Source organism: Sarcophilus harrisii, chromosome 6 (genome assembly GCF_902635505.1).
Source record: "Sarcophilus harrisii chromosome 6, mSarHar1.11, whole genome shotgun sequence".
Lineage (NCBI taxonomy): Eukaryota > Metazoa > Chordata > Mammalia > Dasyuromorphia > Dasyuridae > Sarcophilus > Sarcophilus harrisii.
In genome coordinates this window covers 38368053-38383325 of record NC_045431.1, presented here as the reverse complement: position 1 = coordinate 38383325, position 15273 = coordinate 38368053, and the positions used below count along the sequence as shown (strand labels likewise).

General features: G+C 43.3%; 1 protein-coding gene across 2 annotated transcripts in view; it reads right to left on the bottom strand.

The window, feature by feature from the left end:
• KIT (KIT proto-oncogene, receptor tyrosine kinase) overlaps positions 1-14169 on the bottom strand; it is an 82274-nt gene extending 68105 nt beyond the window's left edge. For both annotated transcript variants that reach the window (XM_031943493.1, XM_012552257.3), the window contains exon 1: positions 13976-14169. In XM_031943493.1, coding sequence (XP_031799353.1) covers positions 13976-14039 — 64 coding nt within the window. In that variant the 5' untranslated portion in view covers positions 14040-14169. The remainder of the gene's footprint in view (positions 1-13975) is intronic.
• Positions 14170-15273: the final 1104 nt, after the last annotated feature.

Below are 15273 nucleotides of genomic sequence, written 5' to 3'. Positions count from 1 at the left end.
TTAAGGGACTTAAAGTGTACCCAACAATACACATATCTAACATATAAAAAGTCAAGGTACTTATGTCATTTTTTTTGATCAGTTACCGGACTCAAACCTATTTCTAAAAGTCTCAAGGCAAAGAAGTTTGATGTTTTTAACTGCAGTTACTATGGGACAGAGCAATAAAAGTTCTCAATAACTCATAAATCCAAGAACAAACAAACTTCTTGGGATATAACTCTCTTCTTGAGAAGATCTGCTCAGATCTGGAAAGATCTCCCCATCTATCAACCAGGGCTAAGAGGAGATCATAAGTAACAAAAGAGGTCACTGTAATTACATGAAATTGAAAAGTTTTGGCACAAAGTCAATGCACTTAATATAGCAAAGGGACCTGTGGACTGGGAAAAGTTATTTCAATAAAATATCTAACAAGAACTCTACCCAAAAATATATAGGGAATTAGCACAAATATCTAAGACTAAGAGCTAACTCCCAGTGGATTTAAGGGGCCACAGTACATGAACAAATACTTTTAAAGATGCAATCTATTAACAAGTATGAGAAAAGGGCATCTAAGCCACTTCATAATACACAAAATGCAAATCAAGACATCTCTATAAAGTTTCACCTTGAATTCAGCAAATTAAGAGATAAGATTGGGATGGTCATTGTCAGAGGGGGTGCAAGAAATTGCATACAATATACACAGTAATATGTAAAATAATAATGGAACTATGGACAATCCAAATACTTTGAAAAACAATTTGAAATTATGCTTTTTAACGTATCCAAAATGTCCTTATCTCTTGATCCAGAGGTCCTATTCCCAAAGCTTAGAAAGCCAGGGTTAAATATAGGAAAAAAATTCTCTATGTACAAAACATTTGTAGCAACGTTTCTATGGTAGTAGAAATTGGATTCAAAGTAGGTAGCACCCATCAACTGCAGAATGGCCAAGCTGTGCTACATGAATGCAAGGAAATTATTGGGTTTAATAAAAAAAATTAATCTCATACCATACAGAATAATTAACATATAATAAAAACTCAAGAGAAGCAGGGGAAGATGTATATAAACTGATACAGTAAATCAAACAGAAACCAGGAAAACAACATTCATGATAACAATGTAAATGGAAAGAACTATATAATTCTGTGAAATTATACAAGTTTGGTACCTAAGAGTTGAGAAAATGTACTTTGTTCCCTTAATCCATAAGTAGTAGACTATAGGGATGTGATATTGGATATACTATCAGATGTGGCTGAAAGCCGATTTTACTGATTTTTCCCCTCCATTTTTTAAACTAAAGTCTTTGTTATAAAGAGTAAATGCTTGTAGATTGGACTAGAATAAATTCAGAAAGGAATGATATTTAACATTAAAGCAGCAATTTTTTTAAACCAGGGTTCTCTAGGATTTGACTTCCCACTACTAATAATTGATTCCCTACAAGTCTCTAATACAACTGCTTGACCCCTGATCATTATTTTCCGCTAGGTCCAAGAAAAGGTTCATGCATCTCTCTATTACATGTCTTCTCTGCCCCACACTCAATTCTCTCTCCCTACATCCAAATTCAGGTTTAAGCTCCAATTACACCTTTTCCATTAGATTTTTACTTAATCATTCCAGCCCCTGTTCTCCTAATTCTTCGACTCATTCTGTAGTAACTGCCATTCCCTACACAATGTCAGCCCCGTTTTTGCCACTTTTTGGACCTTAGATGTTCCCCTCCATCTAAAATACAATCCCCTCCTCATTCTGTCCTTCATGACCTACTGATGTGCTCCCCTTCCTCTAATACCCAACACTCACATTACACTCCCTCACCCCTACCTCAGTTCAGCCCCTCCCCAAGAAGTCTTCCCTAACTCCATAAAAGTCACAATATCAAAAGTAAATAAAGTCACAGCATTTCAGTGACAGAAGGGTTTTCAGGGACAGCCTAACCCAGAGATTCTTAAGCTTTTTTGCAGCAAGGATCCTTTTTAATAGTTAAATGAATTCTAATAAACCCTTCTCAAAATAATGTTTTTATGTGTATGAACTACATAAAATTATAAAGGAAACCAATTAGGCTAAAAGAAAGATGAAATATCTTCCCATTCAAATACACTGATCCCTACCCCTGCAGGATTCTCTCCCCGCACCCCATTCACCACTCTATGGGATCCTAGATTAAGAAGAATTGATCTCATCCAATCTTCAACAAAGTAAGAATTTCCTCTGTAACACAGAGGTCAGTACCTGGCCAGTCTCTGCTTGGAAATCTCCATAGAGCAAGAAGAACCAATAAACCTCCCCTACCCACCCACCCAAGCAACCCATTCCACCATGGGATAACTCTTACAGATAAAAATTTATTCTGCATATTGTACTTTTCTACTTTGAAGTTCTCAACTGGGTCTCTTTGCTTCCACTGAGGTCTTTCTTAGTCCCCCCATAGCTAAGATCTTTCTCTTTGAATGCCTTCTACTACTTTATTTCATCTTTCTTTCTCATCTACAGTCTTAACTTGTGTTATATGGTTCTTTTGTGGTAAAATCTCTTCCCCTCCTAGATCATAAGCTCCCTGAGAGGAGGGACCATATAACTTTCCGTCCACTGACCACTGTGCACTATGCATAACAGGCACTTGATAAAAACTTGTCCAAAAACAAAACAAAGCAAAAAAAAAAATTACTTTTTTTTTTTTTTAGCTCTCTGCAACTTTGACCATTGCTTCTGGCTCCCAATTCCCATCCCAGCTCCACTGGCTCTCCTTTTAGCTGAGTTCTTAGCTCTCTATATTCCTCCCACACACATTCTTAATTTTAGTATACTTACCTGTGCACAAATTTTAGCAATCCCATGAGCTTATAAATTCCTCGATAGCAGGGATCATGTACATCCCCCATTTCCCGGCACAATATGTCGCGCCACGTAGGCGATTCATAAAAGCTCCCGTTTTTTACAGTACTGTACTGTTCACATTGATGTTTTTATGTGAGGGAAGCACATGGGTGGTTGTGATAGTGGTAGATCCCCAATGTTATAAAGGAGGAAACAGAAGTTCAGAAAGAAAGATAAATTTATCCAAGATCCCACAACTGGTAAGCAGCAGAGCCTGAAGTCAAAAGAAAAGGCTTATTTGAATTCCAAGTCCAGCACCCTATTACTCCACAAATCCTTCAGCTATTGAAGAAATATACCTCCTTGTGACATCTTTTATAATAAGTTGTCACTGTATTTTAATCAGAATTTCGAGATTTTAAATTACCTTAGAGATTTTCATCTAGTCCAATCCCCCAATCCATGCTCAAGAGTGATATTGGGACTCCAATCACATAGGATGTTCCGACCAACACAGGTTTTCTAACCTTGCTCAATTTCCCCTTTGTTCTTTTAACTTTTTATGCATTTATGTATCAGTCACTTGTTTATATTTCTCACAGCCCTGAAGCGGTAGCCTGTACAATACACAGCTAGTAATTATTTGTTAATTTAACTCCTATTAGCCAGTCCCTAGGGTTTTACTGGCTTATGGGCTCCTATAGTCAATGGGGACTGTCTTGCTTTTTGTATACAATCTTATCACTTAGCACAGTGTCTGGCACACTGTAGCACTTCTGTTTATTAACTTACCAGTGACCAACCTAGGAGCTGAGCAGATGGAGGCTGTAACAACAGCTAACGTTTACATAAAGCTTTCAAAGTTTTGCAAAGCACTTTGTCTAGTATCTCATTTGCTCCCCAGAATACTCTGGAGGGAAAAACCACGATTCTCTTATTTTTTACAGACTAGGAAGCTGAAACAGAGGGGGCTAAATGGTTCCTGCAGGGTCCCGGTGAGTGCTGGAGCCAGGACTTGCCCAATCCTGTCCTAGAAAGTCTCTCCAGAATGGTTTATACAACAGTAGCCATAGCCTCCAAGGGCCAAGGCTCTGGAGTGGGGCTGTGGAGGTCAAGTGTGAACTGCTGGGCAGACAGAGGTCAGAGATCTCCAGAAGGGGAAAGTATCCAAAGAGTTATTGTGTCCAAATAACCAGGCAAAGACCCAAGGATGAACCTGAACAGAGAAGCGAGTTTTCTGTGAATTCTCGGGACAGGGTTGCTGATTCTGGGGTAACATCCCCCAATCAGAGTGAATGACAGTGCCGGACTGGTCCCTTTCTGCCCAGACACAGGGGTCAGACCCCCGGGCTCAGCAAGTCCTGCCCCTGTGGAGGGTGACTCCCCATTGACTATAGGAGCCCATAAGCCATTAAAACCCAAGGGACTGGCTACTAGGAGTTAAATTAACAAAGACAGCCAAGGTATTTATCCCTTCTGCCTCAGAACCCCCCTAATTACTGCTGACATTTGTTTAAATTTTGTGTTTATTTTTATAGGGTAAGTGATCACGTTATGTTTTGCTTTTGTATGGTACCCCTGGAGTTTGGATACATAAGAATTGTTCAAGAAATGGTGAATTGGTGGGTAGAGCAAACAATAAACCATTAATAGGTATGGGAAAAAAGAGGTAAGGAAGGGGCAATTACCCCAGTTCTGTAGTTATATACATACCCAAATTTCTTTTCTTGAATAATTTCAATTCACATTTATGTGATTAAAGCTTAATGGCATTAAGGTAATTAAAGCCCTTTCCTCAGAACAATCCTGAAAGGCATGCAAGAATGATTACCCTTATTTTACAAGTGAGGAAACTAAGAATGAGTGTTTGTGTGAATTGCCCAACATTTCACAGCTCCGAAAGCCAGGTCCCTCTTACTCTCAAGACCAGGATCCTTTCCGTCCATTATCACCACATTGTAACTGAAAGCGATTAATCTATCCCTCCAGCCTTTCTTTGTCCCCTTTTTAGCACCTAATATAGATATAACCTTGGTTCCCCCTTGATGTCTGAGATTCCCATCTCTCAGTCTGTAAAATCAGGACAATTGATCCCTTCTCACCCAAATGGAGGGGAAGAAATGGAACTTCTGGTTCTCTTCCAGAGATGTATCTCATTTGTGATTACAGGACCCTCAAAAGATCCCCAGCGTCCCTATGGTTTGCCTCTATTGCTAAAGGAAGTAGCTCATTACCATTTATGAGAATCTACCACAAATCTTTTATGATCCTCAGGATAAGAGGAAAAAGAAAAATTACTGTTGCTTCCAAATTATTTGAGGAATAATTGAGAACATTTGAGGAAGGAGCCATCTAACCCATTCCACCTGGTTTTGGCCAGGTCGTCACTCAAATGATTCCAATAAAGGCCTAAAGAGATGCCCATAATGTACAGTTTTTCCAACCCGTAATGGCACTGTTTTTCCCTAAAGTTATTTAGCTCTCCTAGTTTGAATGTTCTTCTGTCTTCCCGGCTACACATGTCTTACACGTGAAACTCATTCCCATCACCTCAATCCCAACTTTTTCATTTCCAGACTCTAGAAACCTAAATAAGATAATAGAATCTAGAATTGGAACGAACTTTAAAGATCATCTAATATCAAGTTCTTAACTTTTTTAAAGTCATGGACTTTTTTGGAAACCTGGCCAACCTCTTCTCAGAATACTTTTTGAATGCTAAATTTCAATTACAAGTTAGTGAAAATAAAGATGTAACTTCCTCCTAAACTCTCCCATTGTTTTCTTCCTGAAGTCCATCTAAAAACTTCTAGTTAAGGGCCCCAGATTTAGTATTATAGTCTCATATTAAGAGGGGGAAAGTAAGAAATCCAAGCTCACAAAAGTAGAAGTGGCAAAGCCTGAATTTATACCTCAAACTTTAGATTCCCAACCCAGTGATCTTCCTTCTGTACCATCTCAATTATTTTCCTTCTTCCAATATCTTTTTGGTTTTGTTCCACTTCCCAAGATATCCATTTCATTTAGAACCCAAACAGAATATGACCGTGATGGAACACTATTCTGCTGTAAGAAATGATAAGCAATCCTTACCCAGAGAAAGAACTGAGAGACTCTGAATGTAGCTCAGAGCATAATTTTTCCACTTATCCTATTTGTTAGTGTTTTTCTTTCGATATGTTTCTTCTTTCATAACTGTGACTAACATGGAAATATGTTTTACACAAATGCACATGTATAAACTAGAGAAGAAAAAAATTAGAAAAATGCTTTCAGAAGAACCTGGAAAAACTCATGAGCTGATGCAAAGTGAAGTAAGGAGGACAATATACACAGTAACAGCAAGACAACATTTTTCAAGGATCAACCGTGAATAATGATTTTGCCATTCTGGGCAATACAATAATCCAAGATAGGTACAAAAGATGTATGATAAAAAATGCCATCCACCTCCAGAGAAAGAACTGATGGAGCTTGAATGTATATTGAAGCATACTTTAAAAAAAAAACCTCTATGTTCTTATTTTTTGTGTTTTCTTTTCCAATGTGGATCATATGGAAATGTTTTGCATGACTTCACATGTATAACCTATATCAAATTGTTTGCCTTTTCAAGGAGAAGGAGAGAGACAGAAGGATAGAATTTAATAATCTTTTTTTTCCTGAGGCAATTGGAGTAAAGTTAACTTGCCCAGGGTCACATAGCTAGGAAGTATTAAGTGTCTGAGGCTGGATTTGAACTCAGGTCCTTCTGACTTCAGAGCTGGTGCTCTTCTATCCACTGCCACACTTAGCTGCCTAGTAATGGACTTTTAAAAAAGTTTAAAAATTTAACATATAATTGAGAAAAAATTAAATTTTTTTGAGGGGAATAAAGAAGTCCCATACAAAAAAGGAGGGAAGGGACTGAATAATGCAAAGAACAGAAAGTCTTATTACTTTTTATGCATGGTATAAAGTCTCTGTTCTTTTCTCCAGACCCTTAATAATGTCCTCCAGACTTCCTCCCCTTCCATTCTTCTCCCAGGGCTCATTTATTCATTCCATTCCACAGCTTCAAGCATCTATGAAAATGATTCTCAAGTCAGTATCTTTCATTTGGATATTCCTATTTCTCTCTGGATATTCCTACCCAACCACCAACTCACCACGAGCCTAACAGCTTTTTTCCCTCTCTATACTCCATTCTGACATCCCCATTTCTCTCTGAGCCAGTCCCAATCACACAGTATTGCTTGACTAAAAGTAATTTGCAGTTACAGGAAACCTCTTTCCTTCTCTCTGCTATCAGGGACTGCCCAGTTAGACCACTGCCATCAGGCCCACCCAGCAGGTTTTTCTAGCCCTCCTACCTCCTCCAACCCCATTCTCCACCTTTACTAGGAAAATCTAAAGGCACTAAGTATGAACCCATCCTCAGACTCAGACAGCTGCTCTTGCTCCCTAGAACTGTATCCGACCCACATCAGGTGCTTGTTGATTGACTAAATCTGATTCTGCTTGTTCATCATATAAAATGAGGGATTTTTTTTTCAAATCCATCTCTGTAGTTTATTACCCTGATCTTTTGTTGGGCTTGTGGCCAGTCATGTTTCCCAGATCTTTTACTAACGTGCTCCCAATAAAGACAGACCCTGTGTCAAATGTACTTAAGGTTATTTATATGGTATATACTTCTCTCCAAATAAAAACGTCAATAAATCAGTAAGCCTTTATTTATTTATTATGCATCCCTCCACTTCCCAGGCACTTCGCTGGGTCTACCAAAAGGTGGAATCCCTTCCATTCTTCTTGGAGGAGACAACATATACATCTAAGTGTATACAAAAAATGGAAACAAAGTAAATACAACGTAATTTGGCCAGGGGGTGCTAGCAGCTTAGGTGAAGAAGAGGGTGCTTTGAGCTACAACTTTTCAAAAAACTAAGAGAATTCTAAAGTACTACAGATTTGGGGAAAACAGACTGGGCAAAGGCAAGAAATTGTAGGTTCTCAGCAAGAAAGCTTTGCCACAGTATGTGAAGGAAGGGGAACAATAAGCCTGAGAAAGGTAGGTGGGAGCCAGGTTATAACAAGCTTTCAATGCTAAAGAAAAGGGAGCCTGTATTGGAGCCTAGAGGCAATAGTGAGTCACTGAATCCGGGAGTGATGTAAGTAGACCTGTGCTTTAGGAATATTGTGGTAACTTATTTTGGTGAATGTATCGGAGTCCATAAAGCCCAATGACAATAATTCAGTAAGAAGCGATGTGAACCCCCAAACCAGAGTAGTGGCAATTAGAACTGGAAAGAAGGGGAGGATCTGCCTCAAGTTCCCCCTGCCATTTGGATGGATGCTCCATCACCTCAAATTCAGCCCCCAAAATGGAGGGGGTCTTGGAGGCCACCCAGACCAGCCAGCATGGCTCCCCTATTTCTATTAATGAACCTGTATCACTAATGTCTCATCCAATGAAGCAGAGAAGCACTTTTCCCTTTTCCTTTCTCTCTGGCCCCAAAATTACCTCCATTCGCCTTTCCCCATCCTCCATTTCTAGATTGGAAGTCAAATGGTCCGACTTCATCCAGCTCTACAACTAAAACTGAACTTGAACAAATTTATTTCACCAAAGGGATTTTGGACTTGATGTCTCCGAGTCCCCTTTTCCACTCAAATTCTATAGTTTTATTCTTCATTTCTCAACACCCTTGAGGGTTGGCAGGGCAGTTACTGACAGTTGGCAGTTACTATCAGTTAATTCCCAAACTGTGAAACCTGATTAGGAGACCTGACAATAGCAAAAGGCTTGGAAATACATCAGGTCTGCTACCCATCCACCCTGTGGCCCGTGTTTCCCACCGCTCCCCACTGACTGCCTACTGTGTGTCAAATATCAGATACAAAGAAATGGGAGGCAATTTCACTCAGTTCACCAAAATCTGATCCCAACAAATGGGAGCTCCACATATCTTGACTCTTAATTCAGAGGTTTTCACTTCAGCTCTCTCAAAATTTAGACTCCATTGAAACTATCAAATCTACAACTATTTGAGTGCCTAATTGTTCAATGGATACATGACTCTCAGTGACCCTATGGGCTTGTCTATGGGTTGTTTTTTTCCTGTTTGTTTTTTGGCAAAGATACTAAAATGATTTGTCATTTCCTTTTCCAGCGTGTTTACATTTTATAGACCGGGAACTGAGGCAAACAGGGTTAATTAAGTCACTTACCTAGGGTCACACAGCTAATAAGTGTCTGAAGCCACATTTGAATTCAGATCTTCTTGAGTCCAAGTTTAGTGCACTATCCATTGCATTACCTCTGAATGCCTACTATAGCATGAACAAAGAGAAATCTGACCATTATACACAGAGCTGAAAGGGAAATTGGAAGAGTCATCTGGCTCAACTTTTTACAGTTGAAGAAACCAAGCCATAGAAAGTGATTGGCCAAGGGTCACTAAGATCATAGAATTAAGAGTCTTCCAGATGGAATTTTGAATCAATTTGGTATGGGTTCCCTCAGTTTACAAATATAATATTAAATCATTAAGTGACTTGCCCAAGATCACAAAAGAAGCAGAAGAGTTAAGACTCAGAACCTTGGACTTCACTCAAATCCTCTTTTTCTGTGCAAACTAGAAATAGTGTCTTATTTGACAATTTCAGGTTTACCATTTTTCTATGTGATTCTTAGTTAAGTTATCTTGGGTATTAGCTTACCTACAAAAATGAAAAGACTGAACCCAATTACCTCTAAAGTCTGATTCCAGCTCTAAATCCAAATACTTTTTAAATATATACCATATTACTCATGAAAAAAGTTTGAAGAAAATCATCTACTTGCCAACTCCACTTACTTATCAAGATGGTTTCACCTTTCAAGACTCCTTTCCACTTCCAGCCTCTCTCCTATTCCTCTGCCAAGATTTCTGGTGTTAGCCATTAAAATCATTTAAACCAGAGTTATATTTTTAAACCATCTGACAACATTTGAAATGGATCTGCATTATAAAATAGTTCTTCTTCCTTTAAAATCTGATTTTTTTAGTAGTTTAAAAACTTGGAACAGGAGAGTGAGTGCTAAATTTAGAATCAGAAGGACCTAGATTAAAATTCAGCTTTTACAATGAAATGTCTGTTTGACCTTGGGCAAGGTCTCAGTTTCTCAATCTGTATAATGGACAGGATGACCTTTGACACCCCTTCCAGCTATATAAATCTATTATCCTATGAACAAAATAAGTCAATTTTTAGTCCATAAATCCTAAACACTAAATTGAAATCACTTTGGAGATTGCTGAAGAACTCTCAGCAACTCTTGGGAAGATTTAAAAAAAAAACAACAAATAAGCCCAAGTGTTGTCCACTATCTTGGCAGCATTTTTCACAACTGAAACCTGGTTCTGTAAGTCTGGGTGAGAATTCTTTTCAGGATATCGGAGCTCATTTCCTTGTGTCCTTTAATCAACTGGAAGAGACTTAAGGAAATGAGTCAAAATCCTGAAAGAAATTTCTAACTGCAATGAACAAAAAATAAATAGCTCACAACAACATCTGTAAGTATATGGGTGTTTAGACGGGAAGCACAGAATACACGATGGCAGCTCCCCTGAGAATTAGCTTTCAGGGAAGGAAGGCTACAACTGATAATCTCCCCTCACTTAACCCTTTCCCATCTATCATATCTTATAACCTTCATCAAGCTAGTAAAGGTCCCCTATTAAACAGCATCAGATAGCAGCAATGCTTTTCTTTTTCTCTTTAATAAACTCTAGAATTAAATATGAGAATTATGAGGAAAATAGCCCAGATCCTTAAATAGCACAGTCATGAGAGAGACATACACACAGAGAAATATACTATTAATAGTTAGCATTAACATGTAAAGTGTTTAAAATACAATTTTATTTGATCTTCACAACATCCACTTTAGAAATGGAGAAACTGAGGCCAAAAAAGATCAGACAACTAATAAGGGAGGATTTGAACTCAGGTCTTTCATGTTTGATAGATTATCCAAGTGGCAAAGTGGATAGAATAACTTGTGGTTTCTCAAAGTATAAAAAGCTTCTTCTTTCTAATTGAGTTCTACCAATGCACATAAACCAGATTTTCTGAAACACTCAGGGCTATACAGAGAACTGAGGGATAGAGACAGACAAGATTGGAACTCAGAACTCTCTGCTTGCTCCCCTAGACTAAACATGCAAAAAAAAAAAATAAATACAAGTGCAAAATAGGAATTCATTCTCTAGTAGTCTTCCATGATCATTTTTAAATACTTTATCTGCATAAAGGCTACAATTGAAGCTAAAGCCTTTGACCCCCCCTTCCTCACTTTATATACAAACCACTCAAAAGCATTAAGGAAAATGTTATTGCAAAGCCTTCCTTCAGGGGGATCTCTTTCAAAAGAGAGAGGCTCTTTTGGGAACGTATCTTATGTTTTGTCCTAAAAGCAGGTTCATCCATACTTAGTGAAGAAGTTGTTTTGCTTAAATTTCCCAAAAAAAGAAAAAGAAAACCTAAGAAATGTACCTTCACATTTCCTAGTTTGTTTCCTCCAGTTTAGGTGGGAATTATGAAACAATTTTCAGAATTATAAAATATAAATATAAAATGATGCACTTAGGCAAAATGAAGTTTTGGGACAAAGGCAGACTTTCATTTAAATACATAGATCCCAACCTAACCCAACAGGCATTTGAAGGCACAGCTGGGCTATAAAAACAAGAACAAGCCCCGGACCTCAAGAAGCTTACACTCCAGCCGGAGTGTCTAAGGGAAATAAGGGGGAGACAGCTCTAGGATGGTGTTAAGGTAACCAGTCCTGCCATGTTTCCAGCAGTCCCCGCATCCTGTCCTCGGGCTCCCGGCGTCAGAAAGAAGGCCCTATGAGTCACTGCTCCTGGCACTTTCATCCTGCTTCTGACATTAATTCGGGGAGAAGGCTGCACGCACTCGCACACATACACATCTCACCAAGTCAGAGCCAGGGAGCGAGCCCAGAAACCCCAGAGCAAAGAATGCCGGCAGAGAGCAGACAGACCCCGCCCCTCAAGGCTCAGAGGGTGCAGCAGATAAGAAGAGAGTTTTGGATTAACAGGTTAAAAAAAAAAAAGGAGGCAGTGTATTCAGCAGGTGCATCAGGGGGCTTGCATTAATCCCGGTCCGGGCGCGGAAGAGGCAGGGGGAGAAGGGGGGAGGGAATCCACTATATAAGGCGTACTGGAAGAGCTTTAAGCAGGAAGGAAAATTGACTTCCCAGGATCCGAAATAGGCACTGGCCCGGCTTGGCTGGCTGTCAGCAAAGCTCCGCTCAGACCCGGCCGTGCTCTCCGAGGGCTCCGGGCCGTTCGGGACGAGCCCCCGAGCCCGGGCGAGACCCTCCTCCCCCCCCAGGGAAAGCTTTTACAATGCCGAAAAACCAACGTGTGAGCGGGCGTGCTAAGCTTTTACACGTTCGGGGAAAGTCCGACCCAGCGTTCTCCAGGGTTTTCATTCATTCCCACAATAGTCAGTGGCTAAAATCCGTTTCCTGACCTCAGTCAGCTCGGAGTGGGCAGCAGAGCTTTCCATTCACCCTTACACACTGAAATACGCGCTCCCTCCTCTCCCCCCACCCCCGTCTTTCAGGTTGCAGAAAAGGGAAAGGAACCAAAACTCCCGGGTCTTCCTAAGGTGGTGGAATATAGGTGGGAATGCCTCCTTTATCAAGGTCAATACGTATTACTTAACTACTGCCTTTTTTGTCAGGAGAAGGACGTCAAGGAGATAGGGTTTTAAAAGCCCTGGGTTTTTTTTAAGACGTTTTTAAGGACTGGGGTGCAAGGGAGGATAATCCCCAGACTGCCAACAAACTGGGGAGAAGATGGGATATTTGCAGCATCATTGGGTCAACCGGCTCTCCGAGTTCCAAAGAGCTGCCCCGTCTGTGTGTGTGTGAGGAGGCTTTTAAAACTCAACTTTCATAGAAGCCACTTTAGGAATAAATAAAAGCGTGCTTTTTGTGCCTCCTCACACTATCCCACGGGCTCCCGACACGGTGCTTCGGTTTTCCTAAAGCTCGCTTTTCGGGAACCCTTAAAGACGCCAAGTATGAACAACAGCAGGTCCCCACCGAACCCCGCGCCGGTCCCTCCTTCTTCCACTGGGAGCGCGCGCTGCTTTAAGTTAGGGAGCGCACCGGGGAAATCGCGCAGCCCCTTCCTCCTCCTCTGGCGCGGGAGGCAGGGCGCAAGCCTCGGGAGCCCCCTCCTCGCCCCCCTCCCACCGCGCCTGGAAGCCTGGAAAGCGGGAGGGATGAGTGAGCTCGCAGCCATCCCTCCCCCCGCCCCCCCAGCTCCCAGCAAGGGCCAAGTGGTCAGTCTGGGTTTTTTTAAGTCTGCAACCTTTGGAAGAGAGCAGCCGTAGTTATGGACAAGGCTAGCCCCAGAGAGCACGCTGCGGGCCCCCCGTGAGGAACACAAAACGAGCGTGCTGTTCATTTCAGAGGGAGGACGGTCCGGCCGTACGCCGGCCCCCTCGCGGGGTGGCTGCGGGGACCCGAAGGGGTCTGGCTCCGTCCCCTCTCTTTCCGCACCCGCGCTCTCCCGAGCACAAAGGGTGTGCAAGTGCAGCCAGAGGCGTCTGCAGACGAGCAGAGAGCCAGGATTGCAAACTTTCCCTCTCCGTGGAAACCAAAACCTGCTCGTCCGCGGACGCGCCAGCCGCGGACAACTTTCAACAAAAGGAAGCTGCGGCCGAACGCCTTCCAACGTGGAGAGCTCCGGCTTCGCGACCCGTGCCCCAGCCCTCCGCACCCACGAGCTCAGCACAAAAGAAATCCGAAGGCACACCCGCGCCCACCCACCCCCAGCCCAGCCCCAAAGCCCCCTCTCTTCCCCAGACTCGCGCCCAGTTGCTCTCTCAGCTCCACCCGGCCAAAACGCTTTGTTTCTGCACAAGGGAGCAGGTACCCGGTCCTAAACGCAAGTAAAAAGCTCGGAAAACCTCAGGGAAAGGAAAGTCTCGTGAGTGCCCACCCCCCTCCAAAGCCCCGCGGCCGGGGGGGCGCACGAGAACTGGAAGGTCCTTCCAACGCTTCCCCCGGAGCGAAGGCTGTGCAAGGTGGAGTACGTTCCCCGGGAAAACGCGAGCGGGCAAGAAGGTGTGTAGGTAGCGGCTAACCCACCTGTCTGGAGGCTCAGCAGGATCAGGAGGCAGAGAAAATCCCAGGTGCCGCGGGCCCCGCTCATCTTGGAGCTGCTCCGGGGTGGGAGCTCAGCCCCGCGTCCCTCCTGTAGCCAGAATGCACCCAACGCGGCAAAGACGCCGAAGCCCCCAGAGCTGGGAGCGAGGAGACTAGAGGATGGCAAAGGAGAGCAGCCCCTCCTCCCAGCGCCCTCCCCCTGCCGCGCCGGCCACGCCCCTCCTCGGCTCCCCTCCCTCTCGGGCTCTTTCCCTCTCCCTGCCTCTCTCCCTCAGGCTCCCTCCTGGTTCTCACCCCTGCGAGCCCCCCCCCCCCCCCCCCCCCCCCCCCCCCCCCCCCCCCGCTCAATCCCCTCCTCAGACGTGCGAGCTCCAGATCCCGGAGGAGGCAACGAGCAGACGCCTCTCTGTTCCTGCCAATCTGCCCTTCGCAGCTCCCGGGATGTGCTCGGGCAGCCGGAGGTGTTTACTGGACCAGCGCTGCTTAGCCCCAGAGCTTTATGGAGCCATTTGCCCTGCCCAGTGCCACCTGCTAATTGGCACTCGGGGCGGGCGTCTCCACCTGCCAGGTGCTCCCTCTTACGAGGAAGGAGGCTAGCCTCCCGGGCTGGGGCAAGCGCACCGGGTTTGGGTGGATGGGGACCAGGTCTAGACCCGGCCTCTAACCAGAGTCCCAGAGTGACCATTGCAGTTCTCTGGCAGTTAAGTCATCGCAGGAGGAGAAGGAGGAGGGGGTGGGGGGGAAGGAGGAGGAAGACAAAAATGTATCCAGGGACTAACCCTTATCTAGCCTTCCAAGGCCGAGCGCAATCAAGGCGCTTGATTTAAAATTTAAAAAAAAAAATATATGGATGTTAATTTTCTCCGGCTATATTGTTGGAGGGAAAACGTTTGCTTCTAAACTCGTGGGCTGAATTAACTCTATAGCCCTGGGAGCCTCTGCACTATACGGAGGGCGACGTTGCCCGAGTCCAGAGCGGGAGAAGGGATTCTGCAAAGTGTGTTTTGGTAAGGATGAGGTAAACGTCTGCTCCGGGCCAGGCTGAACCCCTTCTTCTCCGTTTTCTGGCTTCCTAATCCCTTAACAATGGTCACTGTAAGGTGGTCATTGACGAGGAGGACCCTGCCCATTTCAGCTGCCTTTTCTCCCGCCTTCTTCCAGACTTGAATCATGCAGAGGGGGGCTAGTGCCCCCCACAGCGACTGCAGGACTTCCGGCCCCTTCCTTTCTACGGTCCTACCAATTGGGGCAAAAATGAGTCCACGTCCTGGGTCCACCAT